The 20,196-nt window shown below is 32.6% G+C and overlaps 2 protein-coding genes across 3 annotated transcripts in view; one reads left to right on the forward strand and one right to left on the reverse strand.

Moving 5' to 3' along the window:
* Positions 1 to 16,418, reverse strand: part of wnd (Mitogen-activated protein kinase kinase kinase 13 wallenda) — a 90,100-nt gene extending 73,682 nt beyond the window's left edge. For both annotated transcript variants that reach the window (XM_074176937.1, XM_074176936.1), the window contains exon 1: positions 16,163 to 16,418. The gene's annotated coding sequence lies outside the window, so the exon portion shown is untranslated. The remainder of the gene's footprint in view (positions 1 to 16,162) is intronic.
* Positions 1,254 to 11,446, forward strand: LOC141482918 (uncharacterized). Its single transcript, XM_074176935.1, has 2 exons — positions 1,254 to 2,128; positions 6,719 to 11,446. The coding sequence occupies exon 2, from the start codon at positions 6,829 to 6,831 to the stop codon at positions 11,170 to 11,172; it is 4,344 nt and encodes a 1,447-aa protein (XP_074033036.1). The 5' UTR covers positions 1,254 to 2,128; positions 6,719 to 6,828; the 3' UTR covers positions 11,173 to 11,446.
* Positions 16,419 to 20,196: the final 3,778 nt, after the last annotated feature.

Below are 20,196 nucleotides of genomic sequence, written 5' to 3' on the forward strand. Positions count from 1 at the left end.
CCTATATCTCAAAATATTTTGCCGGGCAGAAACGCAACCCCCACGCACCCTTATTTGTTTTCAAAACTAAATTCAATAACTCCATCACAATATTCGTGGATGGGAATTTTTTTGCATAACTACATACTATGAGAGGTGCCGAATGAGACCTATATCTCAAAATATTTTGCCGGGCAGAAAAACTACCCCCACACACCCTTTTATGTTTTCTAAATTAAATTCAATAACTCCATTGAAATATTCGTGGATGGGGATTTTTTTGCATAATTACATACTATGAGAGGTACTGAATGAGACCTATGTCTCAAAATATTTCGTCGGGCAGAAAAACTACCCCCACACACCCTTTCATGTTTTCTAAATTAAATTCAATAACTCCATTGAAATATTCGTGGATGGGGATTTTTTTGCATAATTACATACTATGAGAGGTACTGAATGAGACCTATGTCTCAAAATATTTCGTCGGGCAGAAAAACTACCCCCACACACCCTTTTATGTTTTCTAAATTAAATTCAATAACTCCATTGAAATATTCGTGGATGGGGATTTTTTTGCATAACTACATACTATGAGAGGTGCTGAATGAGACCTATATCTCAAAATATTTTGCCGGGCAGAAACGCAACCCCCACGCACCCTTATTTGTTTTCAAAATTAAATTCAATAACTCCATCAAAATATTCGTGGATGGGGATTTTTTGGCATGATTACATCACTATGAGAGGTGCTGAATGAGACCTATATCTTAGAATATTTTGCCGGGCAGAAAAACTACCCCCACACACCCTTTCATGTTTTCTAAATTAAATTCAATAACTCCATTGAAATATTCGTGGATGGGGATTTTTTTGCATAATTACATACTATGAGAGGTACTGAATGAGACCTATGTCTCAAAATATTTTGTCGGGCAGAAAAACTACCCCCACGCACCCTTATTTGTTTTCAAAACTAAATTCAATAACTCCATCACAATATTCGTAGATGGGATTTTTTTTTGCATAACTACATACTATGAGAGGTGCTGAATGAGACCTATATCTCAAAATATTTTGCCGGGCAAAAAAACTACCCCCACACACCCTTTTATGTTTTCTAAATTAAATTCAATAACTCCATTGAATTATTCGTGGATGGGGATTTTTTTGCATAATTACATACTATGAGAGGTACTGAATGAGACCTATGTCTCAAAATATTTTGTCGGGCAGAAAAACTACCCCCACACACCCTTTTATGTTTTCTAAATTAAATTCAATAACTCCATTGAAATATTCCTGGATGGGGATTTTTTTTCATAATTACATACTATGAGAGGTACTGAATGAGACCTATGTCTCAAAATATTTCGTCGGGCAGAAAAACTACCCCCACACACCCTTATATGTTTTCAAGATTAAATTCAATAACTTCATTAAAATATTCGTGGATGGGGATTATTTGAGATAGTAAACACAGTCTAAATCGCTTGACTACCAAGCGACCGGGCTGCGAGATCGTCGAGCTTTGTCCATTGGTCGCGCGACTAGGTTTTTTGATTCGGTCAATTCTTCATTAAAATACATACACTGCAGTTGGGTGGCGGTCTCGCCACTGTTTTCAATCTCTCAGAATATAAATCTTTCTTGGGAAAGAAAGTTTTTGGCTTTCTACTACTCCATCTTGTATCAAGATGGAGTGGTAGAAAGCCAAAAACTCCTAAAAATATAACACCACTCCTGAAAATATAACCCCTTCATTTCGAATAAATCTTTCTCTTTTGAATAGTTATTCATTATTCATAACTAACTCTCAGAACACATTTGACATTCGCAGACAAAATATTCCATAAATCTCCTACCGAAATATATTTCTAATGATTCATTCATATTTGACCAGCAAGGGCACTACTACAACTCTCTTTTGGGGGTTGATCTTCACACATTTGAAAGATACCACATGAAATTACGAATATAACTAGAGCCATCCACCGGTCACTTCCTCTAACATGCATGGGAATCTCTCCTGTAATAATTTCCCGCCTTTACAATTTAACTGTGTTAAAATAATAGACTCGCCTCTTCCAGTCGATCTTTCTCACAGGTGGTGTACTCGTGTGCGGAGAATTAGGAATATTCTATTAGGGTATGTACTTATAAAGCAATATATAAAACAGTGGTAGTAGTTCAGTAGCATGCATTTTGGATAATTAATTTCAAATATATAACTTCTTTACTTTACTGCTATATGTGGATCGATTAAAAAAACCTAATCATACGTGGCTTTGCCAGTGTTTCCTTATTCGCATAGCAGGTTACACTCATGTCATTGCTGATTATTTTAAGACACAGAATTATTCATTCAAAATCAAATTTTGTAATGCAGATTCATCAGGGCCGTAGCCTTCTATGTCATGACGAGCTTGATAAATTTGTCTTCTTGCCGAGTTTGAAAAATCTGCGCCCCAGATTATTGTTTCACCTACAATTTTCTTGGTGTGCTCGCAAATCACTCATTGGACGTAAGCTTCATCGAAGTTCGCATCCAGGCACATTGCATGGTTTTGTTGTTGTCAACGTCAACTCGAATGGAAAATGGAATGGGACTTGAGGGACAGGGTAAACGTTTACCACTGTGTGTCTCGGATCATGGTATAGCTCATCAGTAGACACTGTAGACAGTGAAGCAAGTTAGATTTTTAAAGCACTGTAGACAGAAAAGCAAGTCACAATTTCACGTACATAGCCGCTTACTTCACGGACTGGAATAATTTTTGCGAAATGGCTATTAAATATTGAAATCATTATCTGAAAATGCATATACTGAAACGATCGATATAGTAACACCCTCATTTTACTCTTGATATTTTTTGAGAAACTTAGCGGAATGGGTATGAAATATTGATATTATTTTATAAAAATGCATATTTTAAGTTTATATTGAAAACTGTACCTCACAGTACTCCTGTAATTTTCTGAGAATTTTTGTGAAATGAGTATCAAATATTCTCCGAAAATTCTCTCATAGATCGTCTAAGTTTCCAATATTAACTCAATATATGCATTTTCAGAAAAAAAAAGTGTATTTAATAACCATTCCGCAATATTTCTTGTAAAAAAATAAAGAGTGAGGTGGGGGTGTGAAGTAGTGAATCGAATTTTTTCTACAGTATTATGACGCCGAAGATGCTATTGTATAGCAAAACACGTGACAGATGAAAAATTACGGTCATAAACATAAATCCTGCAATTTTCTTGAGTAATTGTATTCGCTAACAATTTGTTGATTTCTGCGGGGTTATATTGCTATTCTGCATACTACATGGGATATGTAGATATAATAAAAAAAAGATTCAATTCTATGCTATAATATTGCTCTAACCGACTATAAGTACGGCCACTTTTGTAGGTTTTTAACAAAATAACCCCACTGATAGCTTACAAAGGTTGAAGTGACCAAGTAGTTTAGTTCACGTGTACTTTTTTTGTAACATTTTTCAGCCCTGTCCAAAAATTACGACCAAGGTGTCATTCGATTCGTATTTTTGCCTAGAAAGTTTGACGAGAGGTCCGAAAACGCGCCGATAAAAATTACAAAAGTTATAAACAATTAAGTGAAAAAAAAATGGGGCTTTAGTTTTTTCTTAATATTTCGAAAAATTTTCAAAATTTTGGAAATTTGAAAAAAGATTTGAAAAGATCAATGAATTTGCGTAAAAAAAGTCCCGACTCCCGAAACTGTATCTCGATTATTTATAATTTTTACAGAGCCCTGAAAATAGAGCCAAAAGCGGGTAGTCTGGCTTCCGCCCGCCTTTCGTCACTCTTGACATAAAAACAAAAAAAAATATTTAAACATATTAAATGTAAATATTAAGGAATGAAAAAATTCATGTAATGTTGGGATACACCAATAAACAATAATCCGCAGTCAAAAAATGTTTATCCCAATTTTAATGTTAATTATAAATTTGTTAATTAATAACTTTTTCTGAATTGAAAGTTAATATAAAAATTCCTATGATTATTAAACTAAAACCCTGACATTTTTTTCCTTTGGTGAAGTTATCCTTAATAGGCAAAAAAAAATAGATTAACGTTGCCAAAATAAAAAAATTGTTATTTTCTATTTTTTATTGACAATTGAAAATTATAATTTTATAAAAAATACATTACAAATCTTTTTTTTTCTAATTTTTCATAGTTTCAATGTATCATGGCTAAAAACTAATTAATAATATTTTTTTCTAATTTTTACAGCTATTGTTAATAAATTCATCATAAACAAATACATTGTTTATAAGCAATTCGAAAATTTTTTTTTGTATTATGTTCATAGAAAAAAATCATGATTTTTAGAAAAAAATGGTTTCTTAAAAAATTTCTTTGTTGCTAAAAAAATGCGTTTGTTAATTAACAATAGTTTTTTGCAACTAAATATTAAAATTAAGGAACGGTTTTTTTTAAATCATAAATTCTCTTGTTCTTTAAGGTTTTAAAAAACCTTTTTTTTTTCAATTGTTTATTTAAAAAAAATTGTTATAGACAAATTATTTTTTTTATTTAATTTTTTTCAATTCTTTGTTCTATAATAAAAGTAACTATGTTTTTTTTTTAAATTTATTCTATTTTTTATAAAACTTTTTATATTGTGATACCTTGATACTTTCAAACTATTGCTTAAATTGTTAATAAATTCATAATGAACAAAAAGACTTCAAGCATATTTGTCATAACTGCAATAGTTTGAAAGTTATTATAATTATAAAAGCGAAGGAGCGAATGAAAAAGACAATTATCAAGGTATCACAATATTGAAAGTTTTATAAAAAATAGAATAAATTAAAAAAAAATACATAGTTACTTTTATTATAGAACAAAGTATTGAAAAACAAAAATTGTTGGTAACAAATTTTTTTAAATAAACAATTAAAAAATAGAATAAAAAAATGTTTTTTCAAAACCTTAAAGAACAATAGAATTTATAATTGAAAAAAACGGTTCCTTAATTTTAATATTTAGTTGCAAAAAACGATTGTTAATTAACAAACGCATTTTTTAGCAACAAAGAAATTTTTTTAAAAAACCATTTTTTTCTTCTAAAACTCATGATTTTTTCCATTAACATAATGCAAAAAAAAATTCAAATTGCTTGTAAACAATGTATTTGTTTATAATAAATTTATTAACAATAGCTGTAAAAAATTTAAAAAAAATGAATTAGTTTTTAGCCATGGGACATAGAAACAATAAAAAATAAAAAATAAATTGTAATGTATTTTTTATAAAATTATAATTTTGAATTGTTAATAAAAAATATAAAATAACAATTTTTTCATTTTGGCAACGGTAATCTATTTTTTGCCTATTAAGGATAACTTCACCAAAGGAAAAAAATGCAAGGGTTTTTGTTTAATAATTATAGGGATTTTTATATTAACTTTCAATTCAGAAAAATTTATTAATTAACAAATTTATAATTAACGTTAAAATTGGGATAAACATTTTTTGACTGCGGATTATTGTTTATTGATGTATCCCAACATTACATGAATCTTTTTATTCCTGAAATATTTACATTTAATATGTTCAAATAATTTTCTTCTTATGTCAGAGTGACGAAAGGCGCGCGGAAGCCAGACTACCCGCTTTTGGCTCTATTTTCCGGGGTCTGTAAAAATTATAAATAATCGGGATACAGTTTCGAGAGTCGAAACTTTTTTTACGCAAATTCATTGATCTTTTCAAATCTTCTTTCAAATTTCCAAAATTTTGAAAATTTTCCGAGGCATAAGAAAAAACTAAAACACCATTTTTTTTTCACTTAATTGTTTATAACTTTTGTAATTTTTATTGGCACGTTTTCGGACCTGTCCTTGAACTTTCTAGACAAAAATACGAATCGAATGACACCTTGGTCGTAATTTTTGGACAGGACTGAAAAATGTCACCAAAAAGAGCTAAATGGAGTACATGTGAACCAGACTAAAGGAGCAACAAAATGCTTCAAACAATAAATTATTGATTCACATGTATGACATTGAACTAAAAAAATTAACTTCACATGTACTTTTTCAAATATAATTTTGTGGTCATAAAAGTCACTACTATCTGTCAAAAATTTTGTTGAAATCTTTTTTATCGCTAAGTAGCCGTGGCTCTGCTACTAACGATAACTCTCAGAATTCTAAACTTGCGCGAGCCAATGAATATCGAGGTCTTGTCTATCAACGTGCATTATTATTCATGTTCATTCATGAATTAAGGACAAATATATGTTATTTGCAAAAAATATTTTAGGGATCTTGATCAGTAGATAAATTAATATACATTCAATTTTTTGAATACATAATTTTACAAAATAATGACTAGGACCATTCTAAATTGAATATAGAGTAATAAAATCAAATTTAATACCATATAGAAAAAACTCGGAAAAAATGTTGATTCTGTGATTCCAAACCTCTTAATTTTTGAAAATTCGGAAAATATAAAAAGAAATAAGAAACTGCATAACATGAAATGAGTATCAATAAGGATCAACAGGATATTTTTCTGTCATAAAATATGATTTCATTACATATGTCACATTAATCTTACGAATGAATTGGTTGCACCTATATAGTTTTCTTAAACAAATTCAATAAATTTACGCGAAGATTATTTACACAAGAAAAGTGTAGGTTGTTTAAAAGTGCTGCATTTTCAAGACATACTAATTTGTTATCCTTTCTAGATCATTTGGTATGTGGCTGGGTAATTAGGTAATTTCAACAAAGGTGAGTCAGTTTGTTGTTCCATAGCTTCAATATTAACAAGAAAATTTTTGATATCATATGTGCAGATATGGAGATATGTAATGAAAATAAAACCATTATGAAACGACGTGGAAGACCTTCCAAAATAAAAGTAAAACATTTGGCAGAATATTTCAAAAACAACTATTCGGGTAACATATATGATCAAATTAAAAACCTAACTGCGGGATCAGATGTAATTAAAAAAGCAGCTTTGAATCTTTACAACCGAAATGATGATAACACTTGTTATAACATAGTGAAAGCTATCAGAAGAAATTCAGGAGGTATTATTGAGTACCTCAAACCAAAAATAAATATAATTCAAAATGTAATAATTCGTGAAAGTGATGCAAATTATGGAAAAATTAACTTATTGCAAAATAAATCAAAATCTGATCAAACAATTGAAACAGTCACATCAGAAGTTTCAGATTGTATTTATTCAGATATTTCTCCTAAAGTTGTGAATTATAACCATAATAAATTCGGGCAACATAGCAATTACCTTTCTGATAAAAATTACAGCTGTGAAGAATCGTATAATGAGACAGAATTCTCAGATGTTTTCGCTTTTAACAATTTTGATAAAAATATTAAATCATCTACACCTCAGATAAGCAATCAATTAACTAATAATACAGATCCCTTAGGTAATGTATACTCCATAAATGAAAATTTTACAATCATAAACTCTAATCTAAACCGATCATCTGAGATCTCAACAAGTAATGAACACATACCATTAACATTTCTAGAACTTAAAGAGACGAGAGCTAATAATGAAACTTTACTTCCTCCAAATTCAATAAATTTGAAAACAAATAATTGGACCACACCAACCTATAGCGACTGTAAATTTTATGAGGGTTGCTTTGCGATTACCCACCACGAACTATTATTAATATCTAAGGGAAACAAATTGACAACAGGTTACACCTATTTAGTAGAAAAAAAATGTTCACAGTTCGTTAATAATATTTGCGTAATAAATTTCAAAGGAACTCGTTATAATGTCAGAAACGATGTATTTATAGTATATGCATATTGTGCCCACAACTGCAAAAAGTTTAAGATTTTTATCCATTATGTAAGTTCGAGTAAAACTCACAAGGTCAAAGTTTTCAGTTCAAGCAGAGAATATAATCATTTGAATAATTTTAGTAGATATGCAAAAGGTGTTCAGAGAAAAATATTCATGCAGAAGTTGAAAAATACTAAACCATCCCTGATTCGTGACCTAACGATCCGTGATTCGATTCCCTCAATATGTAAAAGTGGTAATCTTCAAAATATTAAATCAGATGCAGTGTTTAGGAAAATTCGATCTGAAAAACTAGGAAGGAACGATCGACATAAAGATGATATAATAGATTTAATTTTAATGCAAAGAGATAATCCTGCCTATATCAAAATTGTTGGACAACCACTTCATGTCTATTTATATAGCCTAAAACAATTACAAATATTAGAAAGATTCAGTTCAAAACCTACCCTTCATTTAGATGCAACCGGTAGTATAATCAGAAAGCCCACACCTGCTGAAAAACGCGTTTTTTATTACGCCGGTGTAGTTAATATACAAAACCGAATAATTCCTATTTTGGAAATGATAAACTGTAATCATGACATGGTGTCTATCGGCGCGTTTTTAGCAAAATTTAAATCATTTTGTTTGCAACATTCAAAAAGGTGGCCAATATTTTCAGCGGTTGTTACAGATTTCAGTTTTCCCTTAATGAATGCCACTCTTCATTTTTTCAATAATATGGATATGAAAATGTACCTAAAGTGGTCATTTTCAATTTGTAAAGAGGGACAATTAACAGAGTACGATACTATTCCCATACATATTTGTTGTTCTCACTTTTTTAAAATAATCATTAATGATATCAAAAAAACTGGAACCCATGAAGATGTACTATCAAATTTGAAAGAGATAATGGCAGCATGCATTAAATTCAGTCATTTAGAACAAGTAACTATTTGGTTCAGTAATTTGGTTAAAATTCTTTGTTCCAAAACTCAGAACAGGTTTATGAAGGACGCTCTTTTAAATTTATTACAATTATGTTCTGAACCCTCACCGAAAATAGAAAATGGCAATTTAGAATCGATATTTTCTGATTTAGAAACCTGCAAACAATCTGAACTTTTATATTCCAGTAGCCCGTTTTATAAAATGTTTTTAAGTATATATGAGACAACTATCACTCAGATTGATTTCGAATCAGGCGAAGATAATAAATATTATAACACTGAGTTCGCAAATATTGTTTTGAAAAAATATCTTCCTTTTGTTCCTTTGTGGTCAGGAATTTTGTACAAAGAAAAAAACCCGGGCAGATTCAGTAACGCGAATGTGGAAAATTGGTTTTCTCAGGTTAAAAATCATTTATTTAATGGAAATTGTTACAATATAAAATGCAGTAGGGCTATTAGAGTTTTGCGTAAAAAGATCATTTCGGTCCATAAAGAAATTATGCTTGATATCCCTAGGGGAGCTTGTACTTCGAAAGGTAAACTTCAAAAGCCTTCAATCAGTATGCCAGTACCAAAAAATTTAAAAGATGAATATTCCCAGACTGAGACGTGGAAAAAGAAAGGGGCCCAAAAAGACAAAAACTTTTTAGGTGCAAATCTCAAAAGAACATTGAACACAATGAAGCGTAAAAATATTGAAAGTAATTCGAGAAATCCTATGCAATTGAGGGATATTGATGACGAATTAACCGATGACGGAGATTTTGTATCATCCATTTCAAAAAGACCTAAAACAATTACTATTTCGGAAAAATGTAAAGATTTTTTAAAATCTCTCAGTGAACATGATAAATGTCAGTTAGAAAATTTAGAACAAAAATCGAAATCATGGCTTCATCAACGGAAAATCCGACTAACCTCATCTAATTTTGGACCGATTATTAAATCTACTTCGGACAAAACCAGAATATCCATAGTAAAATCACTTTTATATAAGAAAAATCCTCAAACAGATGCAATACTGCATGGGCAAAAATACGAACGGGAAGCAATTGCTGATTATGAGAAGTTAAATAATACAGAAGTAACAAACGTTGGTTTAATTGTTCATAAAAAAATTCCGTACTTAGCATGTTCTCCTGATGGTTTGGTAGGAAACGATGGAATCATTGAAGTGAAATGTCCCTATAGTATTAAATTCGAAAATCCTCAGATATCAGTTGCTAACAATAAATTGAAATATTTTAATGACCGTCAAGAATTGCGAAGAAATCACAATTATTTCTATCAGATACAAGGTCTTCTGAATATTACAGAGAGAAAGTGGTGTGATTTATTCATTTGGACTTGGGCAGGTGTATTTTCAATAAGAATACAACGAGAAAATCAATTTTGGGAGGAAAGGATGCTCAAACCTTTATGTGAATTTTATTTATACTATATTTTACCAGAAATAGTTGATCCCCAATATAATAACATAGAGCGAAGAAATTATGTAAACTTTGGAGAGGATGAAATTAATGAAATTATTGAAAATAACCAGGAAGTGAATTCTGTTCTAGACTTTTTTGAAAATGGGCTAGTAAAAAACTCAAAATATTATAATAAATGCGGTGAATACGGAAATTATGTCGTAGCTAAGTACAAGGAAAATTTTTCAGCAGAGTTACGGTTTAACGATTTCAAAACTTTATATGGAAGGCAATGGTTAACAGATTTCGCAATGAATTACTGCTTATCGGCTTTGTATAAACAACACCCTCTTGAATCCATTTTATTATTTACAACGAATGAAACTTACGCCATAATGCATTGCGGCAATGAATTAGAATCTACTTTTTATGAAGAACTACCTGAAATAAAACATAATTCAAAAATTATTCTTCCAATAATAATTGGTACTCTTCTAAATCGCGACCATTGGGTCTTAGCTTTAGCCGATTTGAAAACTAAACAGTTTATATATATTGATCCCAGATATAATAATATTTCGAATGAGGCCGACCTTTATAGAGAAAAATTCCAAATTTTCATTCAAAATTATGTAAAAATCACGAACAAATGTTTACCACTTAAAATGTGTACGTTGAAAACGGAAAGTATAGCTCATATCAGACAAAGAGATGGATATAACTGCGGGGTATATGTATTGTATTTTTTCAGTCAAATATTGAAAAATGATTCTTTGATGAAGCCAAACAATATGGATTTATTCAGGAATGACCTGATGGGAATAGTTTTAGAAAATGCAGACTTGAATCAAAAAGAGTTTTGTCTAATATGTGGATTTACCATTGCACAAACTCTGAACACCAATTGCAAAATATGTCACAGATATTTTCACAACTCTTGTGTCAGTTTTAAAAACCATAAATGTTTACTGTGCCATATTTTTCTTACTGCCACATAATTAATCAATTTCAAGTAAATCTATAACAATAATACTCGTAGAACGATACACACTTTGAATTTATTTTGATCCTGAGATGCTTTTTATTTTCTATTGTTTACACAAGGTGTCATTATATAAATCTTGTCATTTCTAATTTTTACTTTATGATTTCACCATACATTACAGTCTATACTTTTAACGAAGAAGCTAACAGTTAATTTTGTTAAATATTATAATATATAATATTATTTATGCGTTGAGTTATATATATATAAGAGTTTAATTTAATTTATTATCTGAAGTTACGTTATTTTTATATTTCATTTTTGTTATATTTATTGTGGAATAGGCCTACTGGGAAAACCACAAATTTTAACAAAAAAGCTTAAAGTTACTTTTGTTAAATATTATAATATATACCTAATATTATTTATATGTTAAGTTATATATTCAAGAGTTTTATTTAATTTATTATCTGAAGTTACGTTATTTTTATATTTTATCTTTGTTATTTTTATTGTGGAATAGGCCTACTGGGGAAACCACAAAGAAAAAAAAACGCGTCTGTCACTCTACCGCAAGGTGACGAGGAAAAGGGTGAATTATTTGGGTATTTTTTCTGCCCGACGAAATATTTTGAGACATAGGTCTCATTCAGCACCTCTCATAGTATGTAGTTATGCAAAAAAAATCCCCATCCACGAATATTGTGATGGAGTTATTGAATTTAATATAGAAGACATATAAGGGTTTGTGGGGGTAGTTTTTCTGCCCGGCAAAATATTTTGAGATATAGATCTCATTCAGTACCTCTCATAGTATGTAATTATGCAAAAAAATCCCCATCCACGAATATTTCAATGGAGTTATTGAATTTAATATAGAAGACATATAAGGGTTTGTGGGGGTAGTTTTTCTGCCCGGCAAAATATTTTGAATTATAGATCTCATTCAGCACCTCTCATAGTATGTAGTTATGCAAAAAAAATCCCCATCCACGAATATTGTGATGGAGTTATTGAATTTAGTTTTGAAAACAAATAAGGGTGCGTGGGGGTTGCGTTTCTGCCCGGCAAAATATTTTGAGATATAGGTCTCATTCAGTACCTCTCATAGTATGTAATTATGCAAAAAAATCCCTATCCACGAATATTTTGATGGAGTTATTGAATTTAATTTTGAAAACATAAAAGGGTGTGTGGGGGTAGTTTTTCTGCCCGACAAAATATTTTGAGACATAGGTCTCATTCAGTACCTCTCATAGTATGTAATTATGCAAAAAAATCCCCATCCACGAATATTTTGATGGAGTTATTGAATTTAATATAGAAAACATATAAGGGTGTGTGGGGGTAGTTTTTCTGCCCGGCAAAATATTCTGAGATATAGGTCTCATTCAGCACCTCTCATAGTATGTAATTATGGAAAAAAATCCCCATCCACGAATATTTCAATGGAGTTATTGAATTTAATTTAGAAAACATAAAAGGGTGTGTGGGGGTAGTTTTTCTGCCCGGCAAAATATTTTGAGATATAGGTCTCATTCAGCACCTCTCATAGTATGTAGTTATGCAAAAAAAATCCCCATCCACGAATATTGTGATGGAGTTATTGAATTTAATATAGAAGACATATAAGGGTTTGTGGGGGTAGTTTTTCTGCCCGGCAAAATATTTTGAGATATAGGTCTCATTCAGTACCTCTCATAGTATGTAATTATGCAAAAAAAAAACCATCCACGAATATTTCAATGGAGTTATTGAATTTGATTTAGAAAACTTGAAAGGGTGTGTGGGGGTAGTTTTTCTGCCCGGCAAAATATTTTGAGATATAGGTCTCATTCAGCACCTCTCATAGTATGTAGTTATGCAAAAAAAATTCCCATCCACGAATATTGTGATGGAGTTATTGAATTTAGTTTTGAAAACAAATAAGGGTGCGTGGGGGTTGCGTTTCTGCCCGGCAAAATATTTTGAGATATAGGTCTCATTCAGTACCTCTCATAGTATGTAATTATGCAAAAAAATCCCCATCCACGAATATTTTGATGGAGTTATTGAATGTAATTTAAAAAACATAAAAGGGTGTGTGGGGGTAGTTTTTCTGCCCGACAAAATATTTTGAGACATAGGTCTCATTCAGTACCTCTCATAGTATGTAATTATGCAAAAAATCCCCATCCACGAATATTTCAATGGAGTTATTGAATTTAATTTAGAAAACATAAAAGGGTGTGTGGGGGTAGTTTTTCTGCCCGGCAAAATATTTTGAAATATAGATCTCATTCAGCACCTCTCATAGTATGTAGTTATGCAAAAAAAATCCCCATCCACGAATATTGTGATGGAGTTATTGAATTTAGTTTTGAAAACAAATAAGGGTGCGTGGGGGTTGCGTTTCTGCCCGGCAAAATATTTTGAGATATAGGTCTCATTCAGCACCTCTCATAGTATGTAATTATGGAAAAAAATCCCCATCCACGAATATTTTAATGAAGTTATTGAATTTAATATAGAAAACATATAAGGGTTTGTGGGGGTAGTTTTTCTGCCCGGCAAAATATTTTGAGATATAGGTCTCATTCAGTACCTCTCATAGTATGTAATTATGCAAAAAAATCCCCATCCACGAATATTTTAATGGAGTTATTGAATTTAATATAGAAAACATATAAGGGTTTGTGGGGGTAGTTTTTCTGACCGGCAAAATATTTTGAGACATAGGTCTCATTCTGTACCTCTCATAGTATGTAATTATGCAAAAAAGTCCCCATCCACGAATATTTTGATGAAGTTATTGAATTTAATTTTGAAAACATAAAAGGGTGTGTGGGGGTAGTTTTTCTGCCCGACAAAATATTTTGAGACATAGGTCTCATTCAGTACCTCTCATAGTATGTAATTATGCAAAAAAAATCTTCATTCACGAATATTTTCATGGAGTTATTGAATTTAACGTTGAAAAAATGAAAGTGTGTGTGGGGGTTGCGTTTCTGCCCGACAAAATATTTCAACATACGGGACTCATTTTGTATGCCAAATTAAATACATTCCAAGAAAAGAATCCTCATCTATAAAATATTTGAAGAAATTATGGATTTTTCTTTAAAAATTATTATATATATTATATTTCAACATAGGGGTTTTGTTCTGTATGCTTCAATGAATATTTTCGAAGAAAAAAATCCCCACTCACGTATGATGTGAACGAATTATGGATTTTTCTTTGCGATCATTGAGTAAAGTCATTGCTGGCCACGAAATGGGTACCCATTTTGGGAGCCGCTGATTATGGGGTCCCGCGCGACGCTTCGACAAATCCATGGCTAGAACTCGTGGCTGCTTTCACACTGATTGTTCAATTTATTGTTTTTCGCTCATTTTTACTGCCCTGAAGAAGCTATTTTACCGAATATTCTCCGAGATAGGCACTCCGAAAAGCATAATGAGAGAATTGATGAATGGGCTCGAAAATGGAGTTCAAGGTCAGAAATGAATCGGGAAAATTGAGAAGAGTCAGGTGCGGAGTAGGATTTTTAAAGGGGCCAAAATACATTTCGAAAGAATTGAATTAAGGAATAAAACTTAAATTGAAGATGTAATTACAATAGTGTCTATTGAGTAAATGTGTTTCAAGGAAGATGCAAAAACAGTACTGGGGGAGAACCTCCAGGGGCATGTAGAAAAACATTTCGTATCGTGAAAGAATGATTAGGGAGAAAACAAACTAAAATTGGGGTACAAAATTTCAACCAAGTAACTTTGAGACTTCATTTGGCATTAATTATTTGTAATAGTATTTGATAAAAGTTGAGTTCCATTCTGTTACAAAAACTCAGAGTTTGAGTAAAAAAAATCAAAATATATTTGTGCCACAAGGGAAAACGGGACCACACAGGAATGAAACTATTATTTATGATTGGCGTTAAATTATCCACAGATTTCCGGCCACACATGCTGACGTAGAGGAAAATAAAAATCTGTGGCTGGGATACGAAATTATTAGCACCCGGTACTAATATATGTGGCTGAAAATACTTATTCGCTATAGGTTGAAGGTGGAATTAGTAAGACTATTTGGTGTATAACTTTTTCAAAGAATCTTGAGTTGATTGACGCATTGATAACCGTTTTCTCATCAACAACAGATTTAGAGAAGAATAATATTGGAAATATCAGACTTACTTTCCGAAACCCCATGTAGAAATGATACCCGATAATGTGCGTTCATCAAAATCGCACAATTTCCATAGTTTCTTGAGTAGATTTACTTGGTGATAACAGTTTTCTTGTCTTGTTGAAACAATCAGACTCACTTTATAAAACGCCTTGTAGAATTGTAAATTTCAACAATTTTTTTTTCGAAATTTCTTTGGGTGACAAGAAAACTGTTATCACTACGTCAATCTACTCAAGCTTCCATAAGACTTGTTCCATTTGTATGCACGCACATCATCTGTTTTCAATTCTACAAGGGGTTTCAAAAAGTAAGTCTAGTCGTTTCAACAATTCAATTCTGGAAATCTGTATGGGTGACAAGAAAAAAGTTTTGATTATGTCGATCTTCCCAAATTTCTATAACAGTTGTGTTATTCTCATAAACGCACATCATCTGGTTCCAATTCTACAAGGAATCACAAAAAATTAGTCCGATTGTTTCAACAATTTCTTTTTCGAAATCTGTTTGGGTGACAAGAGAACGGGTACGGGTGCTAATAATTCGTATCCCAGCCACAGATTTTTATTTTCCTCTACGTCAGCATGTGTGGCCAGAAATCTGTGGATAACTTAACACCAATTTATTTGTGTTATTTATTAATTATTTCAATGAGAAATTATTTTATTCGAATTTTATTACCTAAAATTTAATTCAAATGTAACGGAACTACCAACAATTTCCAATAGATCTTTAACTCAAATGATTTATGTAGCATTTTGTGTGAATTCCAACATCGCTCCCAATTTGTATGTAATAATAATAAAAATGCAATAGCTTCCGGTTCTTATACCTGGTTGTTGGTGCATGCAGACGCAGGTAGTAGGAGTGGGCAAGAAAACAAGTATCCATACAAAGAACTGACAGGTTCATAGGTGAAAATCACATCACTACGTCACGGATCAGCGTCGCTCTTCACGAAATCGCACATACACCACGAACTGTCAACGGGCAAGGGGACATTGTCGATTTACACCCCCGAAACGCAGGTATTTGTCCGAATCAATATGGCGCGGTCGGAACTCTGCGATATCCCGTTCGATACTGTTTGTTGGATTCGTTCTTTCGTTGGCTTCGTTCGCGTTTCTCTCTCTAGCTCGCCATGAGAGGAGCACGCTTGATGGAGTTTAGTAGGGGAGCAATGGTTGTGAAGGTTCTTCGGCGGACAGATGGACGCCGACGCTACCTTTTTATAAGGGGTGGATGGTGAATTCCTGGGGTCTAGATGGAAACTAGGTGTCAATTAAACATGGGGAAGTTGAACCGCGACCTCAGTTTATGGAGTTACAAAATCCTTTTAACCACCTCAAGTAACACATTTTCTTTAAAATATGTATTTCGGGTTTATGGAACAATACCTGGAAACTAAAGCTGATAACTTGCAACTAAAACTATACATAAGAACAGTGTCCGGTCTATGCACTTGTCAACACAACCACAATTATTCCTCATTTGATATTTTGCAATTATAATTAAAATAATTTCATATAAATAAAAAAATGTCAACACATTTTTGTTAAATTTTCCAATTTTATTTCATGAAATATAAAAATAACAATAAAAATTAATTGGCGCTCCGAGCGACTTCATTGATTCCAGTGGCGCATTTGCTTTTTCAGCTGCAGGAAAACCCGAAAAAACCTGCAGCACCACATCATCTGAAGATTTTGACCTGCCAATGTCCTCTCTCTCATAAAACAAAATGTAGGGTGTCTCCAGAGGCTCCAATGAATTCAATACATCGCCAGAACACTTCGTGACACAACTATCTCAAACTTAAACCAGTCCGTTTCGTCTTTGACCAAGGCGTAATAATGACCAAATTCAACGCCAGAACCATAGTGAACAATGACTGCATGAATATTATAATAGTGGTCTGCTAGATTGAAGTGTTCATCTATTTCGAACCTTCGAAAGAGTTTGGTGCTTCCGTCAGAGATTGGGTCTTGTTTGAAGATCATCAATGTTATTATTGAATTGACTGATGCCTCAACTATACGTGTTTCCTTATAACAGTCAGTTACTTTGCAGTTAGCAATACAGTCGATCATCACCTCTCTCTCTCTATTTTAGATGGTCGTTGCTTCCTATCTTCAGGCGCATATGGCCAATGCTCCTCCTGTTAGTTAACAGGAGCTTCGTCGGGGGGCGCAGCAGTCTTGCACAAAGCAATGCTGCCACCCATTTTTTTTCTAAGTTTTTATTATAAAAACAATAGTTTTTTTTAACATTAAAACAATTTGATTTTTTGAAGTCGCCTCCTACTTGGGAGACCTTTTGATAATTTTTCACATATATAGCCCCCTTTACGTGGTTATCCGAACCACCTCGGCCTGGATACCGGGGTGAATAAAGGGGGCCACTTATTCATCACTTTTTTAGACACTCCACATTTCAATTTTATTAGTACAACACAACACAAAACGGAGCCCCACGATAGCAAATGGCATCCGCGTACCTTCTTTGTGGACGGACGTTATCAGCACGTCCGTCCACTACCACGGCCACCACGGAGCCCCGATCATCACCTGTTAAAAATTACATTTTCAGATGATTTAACAATTAGCTTTGCACGGACTGGTTATTAGTCATATCAGGCAACGCTAGATGAAGATCCAGAAATTCCATACGTTTTTGCTACCTCTTGAACATTTACTAGTAAGTAAACAAGTGATGATTTTTCCAGCAAAAGATTTACAAACACAAGACAAGATAGACTGTACGGAATCATTCAAACCAGAGCGGCCAGGAGTACTGATTCTGCTCTTGTTTAGCCCACGAAGAGTATTCAACAAGAACCCCAAGAATTCAGAACAATCCTCTTGTTTTCCTAACGAGTATCTAGTGGCCTTCAAAGACTCCAGGGAGTCGGTTGGAGGGAAAGATGATATATTCCTAGGAAACTGCAGCTGCATGAACAGGTGTTTGATTTTGGTGAATAAGTAGGAATCATTCTCGTTATCGTTCATCATCAAAACCTCGTTCTTGAAATTTTTCGTAATAAACAACACTTGTAAAATGCTATTCATGTAACAAGTGTTTGCTAAATTATCTAATCCAATTTTCTTCTCATAATTTTCAGGACAACTCTCTACTGATTCGTAAGGAAAAACATGTTTCACCTAATCTGCATAAGAACCATTTTCCAAGCTGCGATCGATCCTTCCAAGTGAAGAAGGATTTCGTAAGGAGATCGATTCGCTTCTTGCTTGATGAAGCTCTTCCACTGAAAGGGAACCACAGAACCACGAGGAATACAACTCATATTTGAGGGGCAAGAATGACCTAAGTCCATTGACCGCACTGAAAAAGAAGAAGGTGGATCAATCACTTGTGAATTAGCCTTATAGGAGACTGATGAATATCCACGTATCTCGGTTTGTTTTGAAGAGAGTTCAGTTCCATACTGAAATTAGGGCAATGCATGATCATATCAAAATTTTGTGAAGTAGGAATAGTTTCAAGGACCGAAGCAGTATTATCACGTTGAATAGCAATACTAATTCTTTGTATCAGAAGCGAGGTAGAACGGTAATGTTTCGTTACCTGGCCTATTCTCCTCCCGAGTTCATGAACGAATAACAGAGACTCCGGGCCATAAACACCAAAAGTTTCAACCGCTACAATTATTAAAATAATTACAAATTTTAAAAGTTTTTTCCGTTTTAATTTCACGTGTTTCTGTAGCTTCATATCTCAATAAATATTTATTCTTCTGTGTCGTATACTGAGAATTTCGTACTCTATATATTGATGCTGATAATTTTTTCCAAATTTTAATTTTTTTACTCTTTCCAGCTCATTACATGAAGGCTATTATATTAACAGCATTTATTACCCAATAGTTAAAAACCATTTACAAGTTAGCGAAGTTTGTTGTAAAAGTAATATAGGTGCTTATAACTACAAAGTTACAATTTGAGAAAATGAAGAACAAAAATATAATGAAATAAAATAAGAATTTCATAAGTTCGGACTTCCATTGTCTGATATTATATAAAATGATTTGAAGAATTAAAAATGAATAGCTGAAAATAACAACTATATTAGGCAAAACCTGAAATGAAATGTTAGTGAAATAAAATACAAGTAAAAATAGAAATATTGAACAAAAATCAAAATGAAAAATCAAGAGATTCCAAGCCAAGATTCACAACGTTTCGATTGTTAGTATCCACAATCATCTTCGTGTGATGACTGGGCTAATTCCTCCGAGAGATGAATTAGTCGGATATCTATTTATGATATGGAAAGAATGTCAAGTGAATCAATAAATACTGATACTGTCAATTATGTACAATTTCCAACAACTACAAACAGCTCCTGAGTAGAAATTGACATTTCTTACATGCAATAGTGTTTTTCAATTCCCACAATTATTATTCGATACTTCATTATATCCTAATTTCATTTTTTCAGTAACTACAGACGAGATCATAAGGAACTTCAGTGGTAACGTGGATCCTGAGAATCATAATTTGTATAAATGATTTTGCCAATTTGAAAACTAGGTTAGGTTAGGTCTAAAGTAAGTGGGTCTATTCGACCCTCCACTGCAACCCGCAAGGGTTTATTGCGGCTCTGCTGAAGTCTAAGAACCTCACTCGGTCCCCAGCGGGGCAGGCACAAAGTATATGCTCTGCTGTCTTATCATTTTCCAAACAGAGGCGACACACACTGTCTTCCGATAGTCCAAGTCTGTGCATATGATGATTCAAATGACAGTGACCTGTAAGAAGGCCTGTTAGACATCGTAGCTCATCCCTACTGTAGTCCAACATCTGGTTGGTATCAAGCTTCGAACTGACACTCTAATTCTAAATAAAA

This window comes from Leptinotarsa decemlineata, unplaced genomic scaffold, assembly GCF_025532065.1.
Source record: "Leptinotarsa decemlineata unplaced genomic scaffold, Ldec_3_MD MMD2_tig00002082_RagTag_RagTag, whole genome shotgun sequence".
NCBI classification, from domain to species: domain Eukaryota; kingdom Metazoa; phylum Arthropoda; class Insecta; order Coleoptera; family Chrysomelidae; genus Leptinotarsa; species Leptinotarsa decemlineata.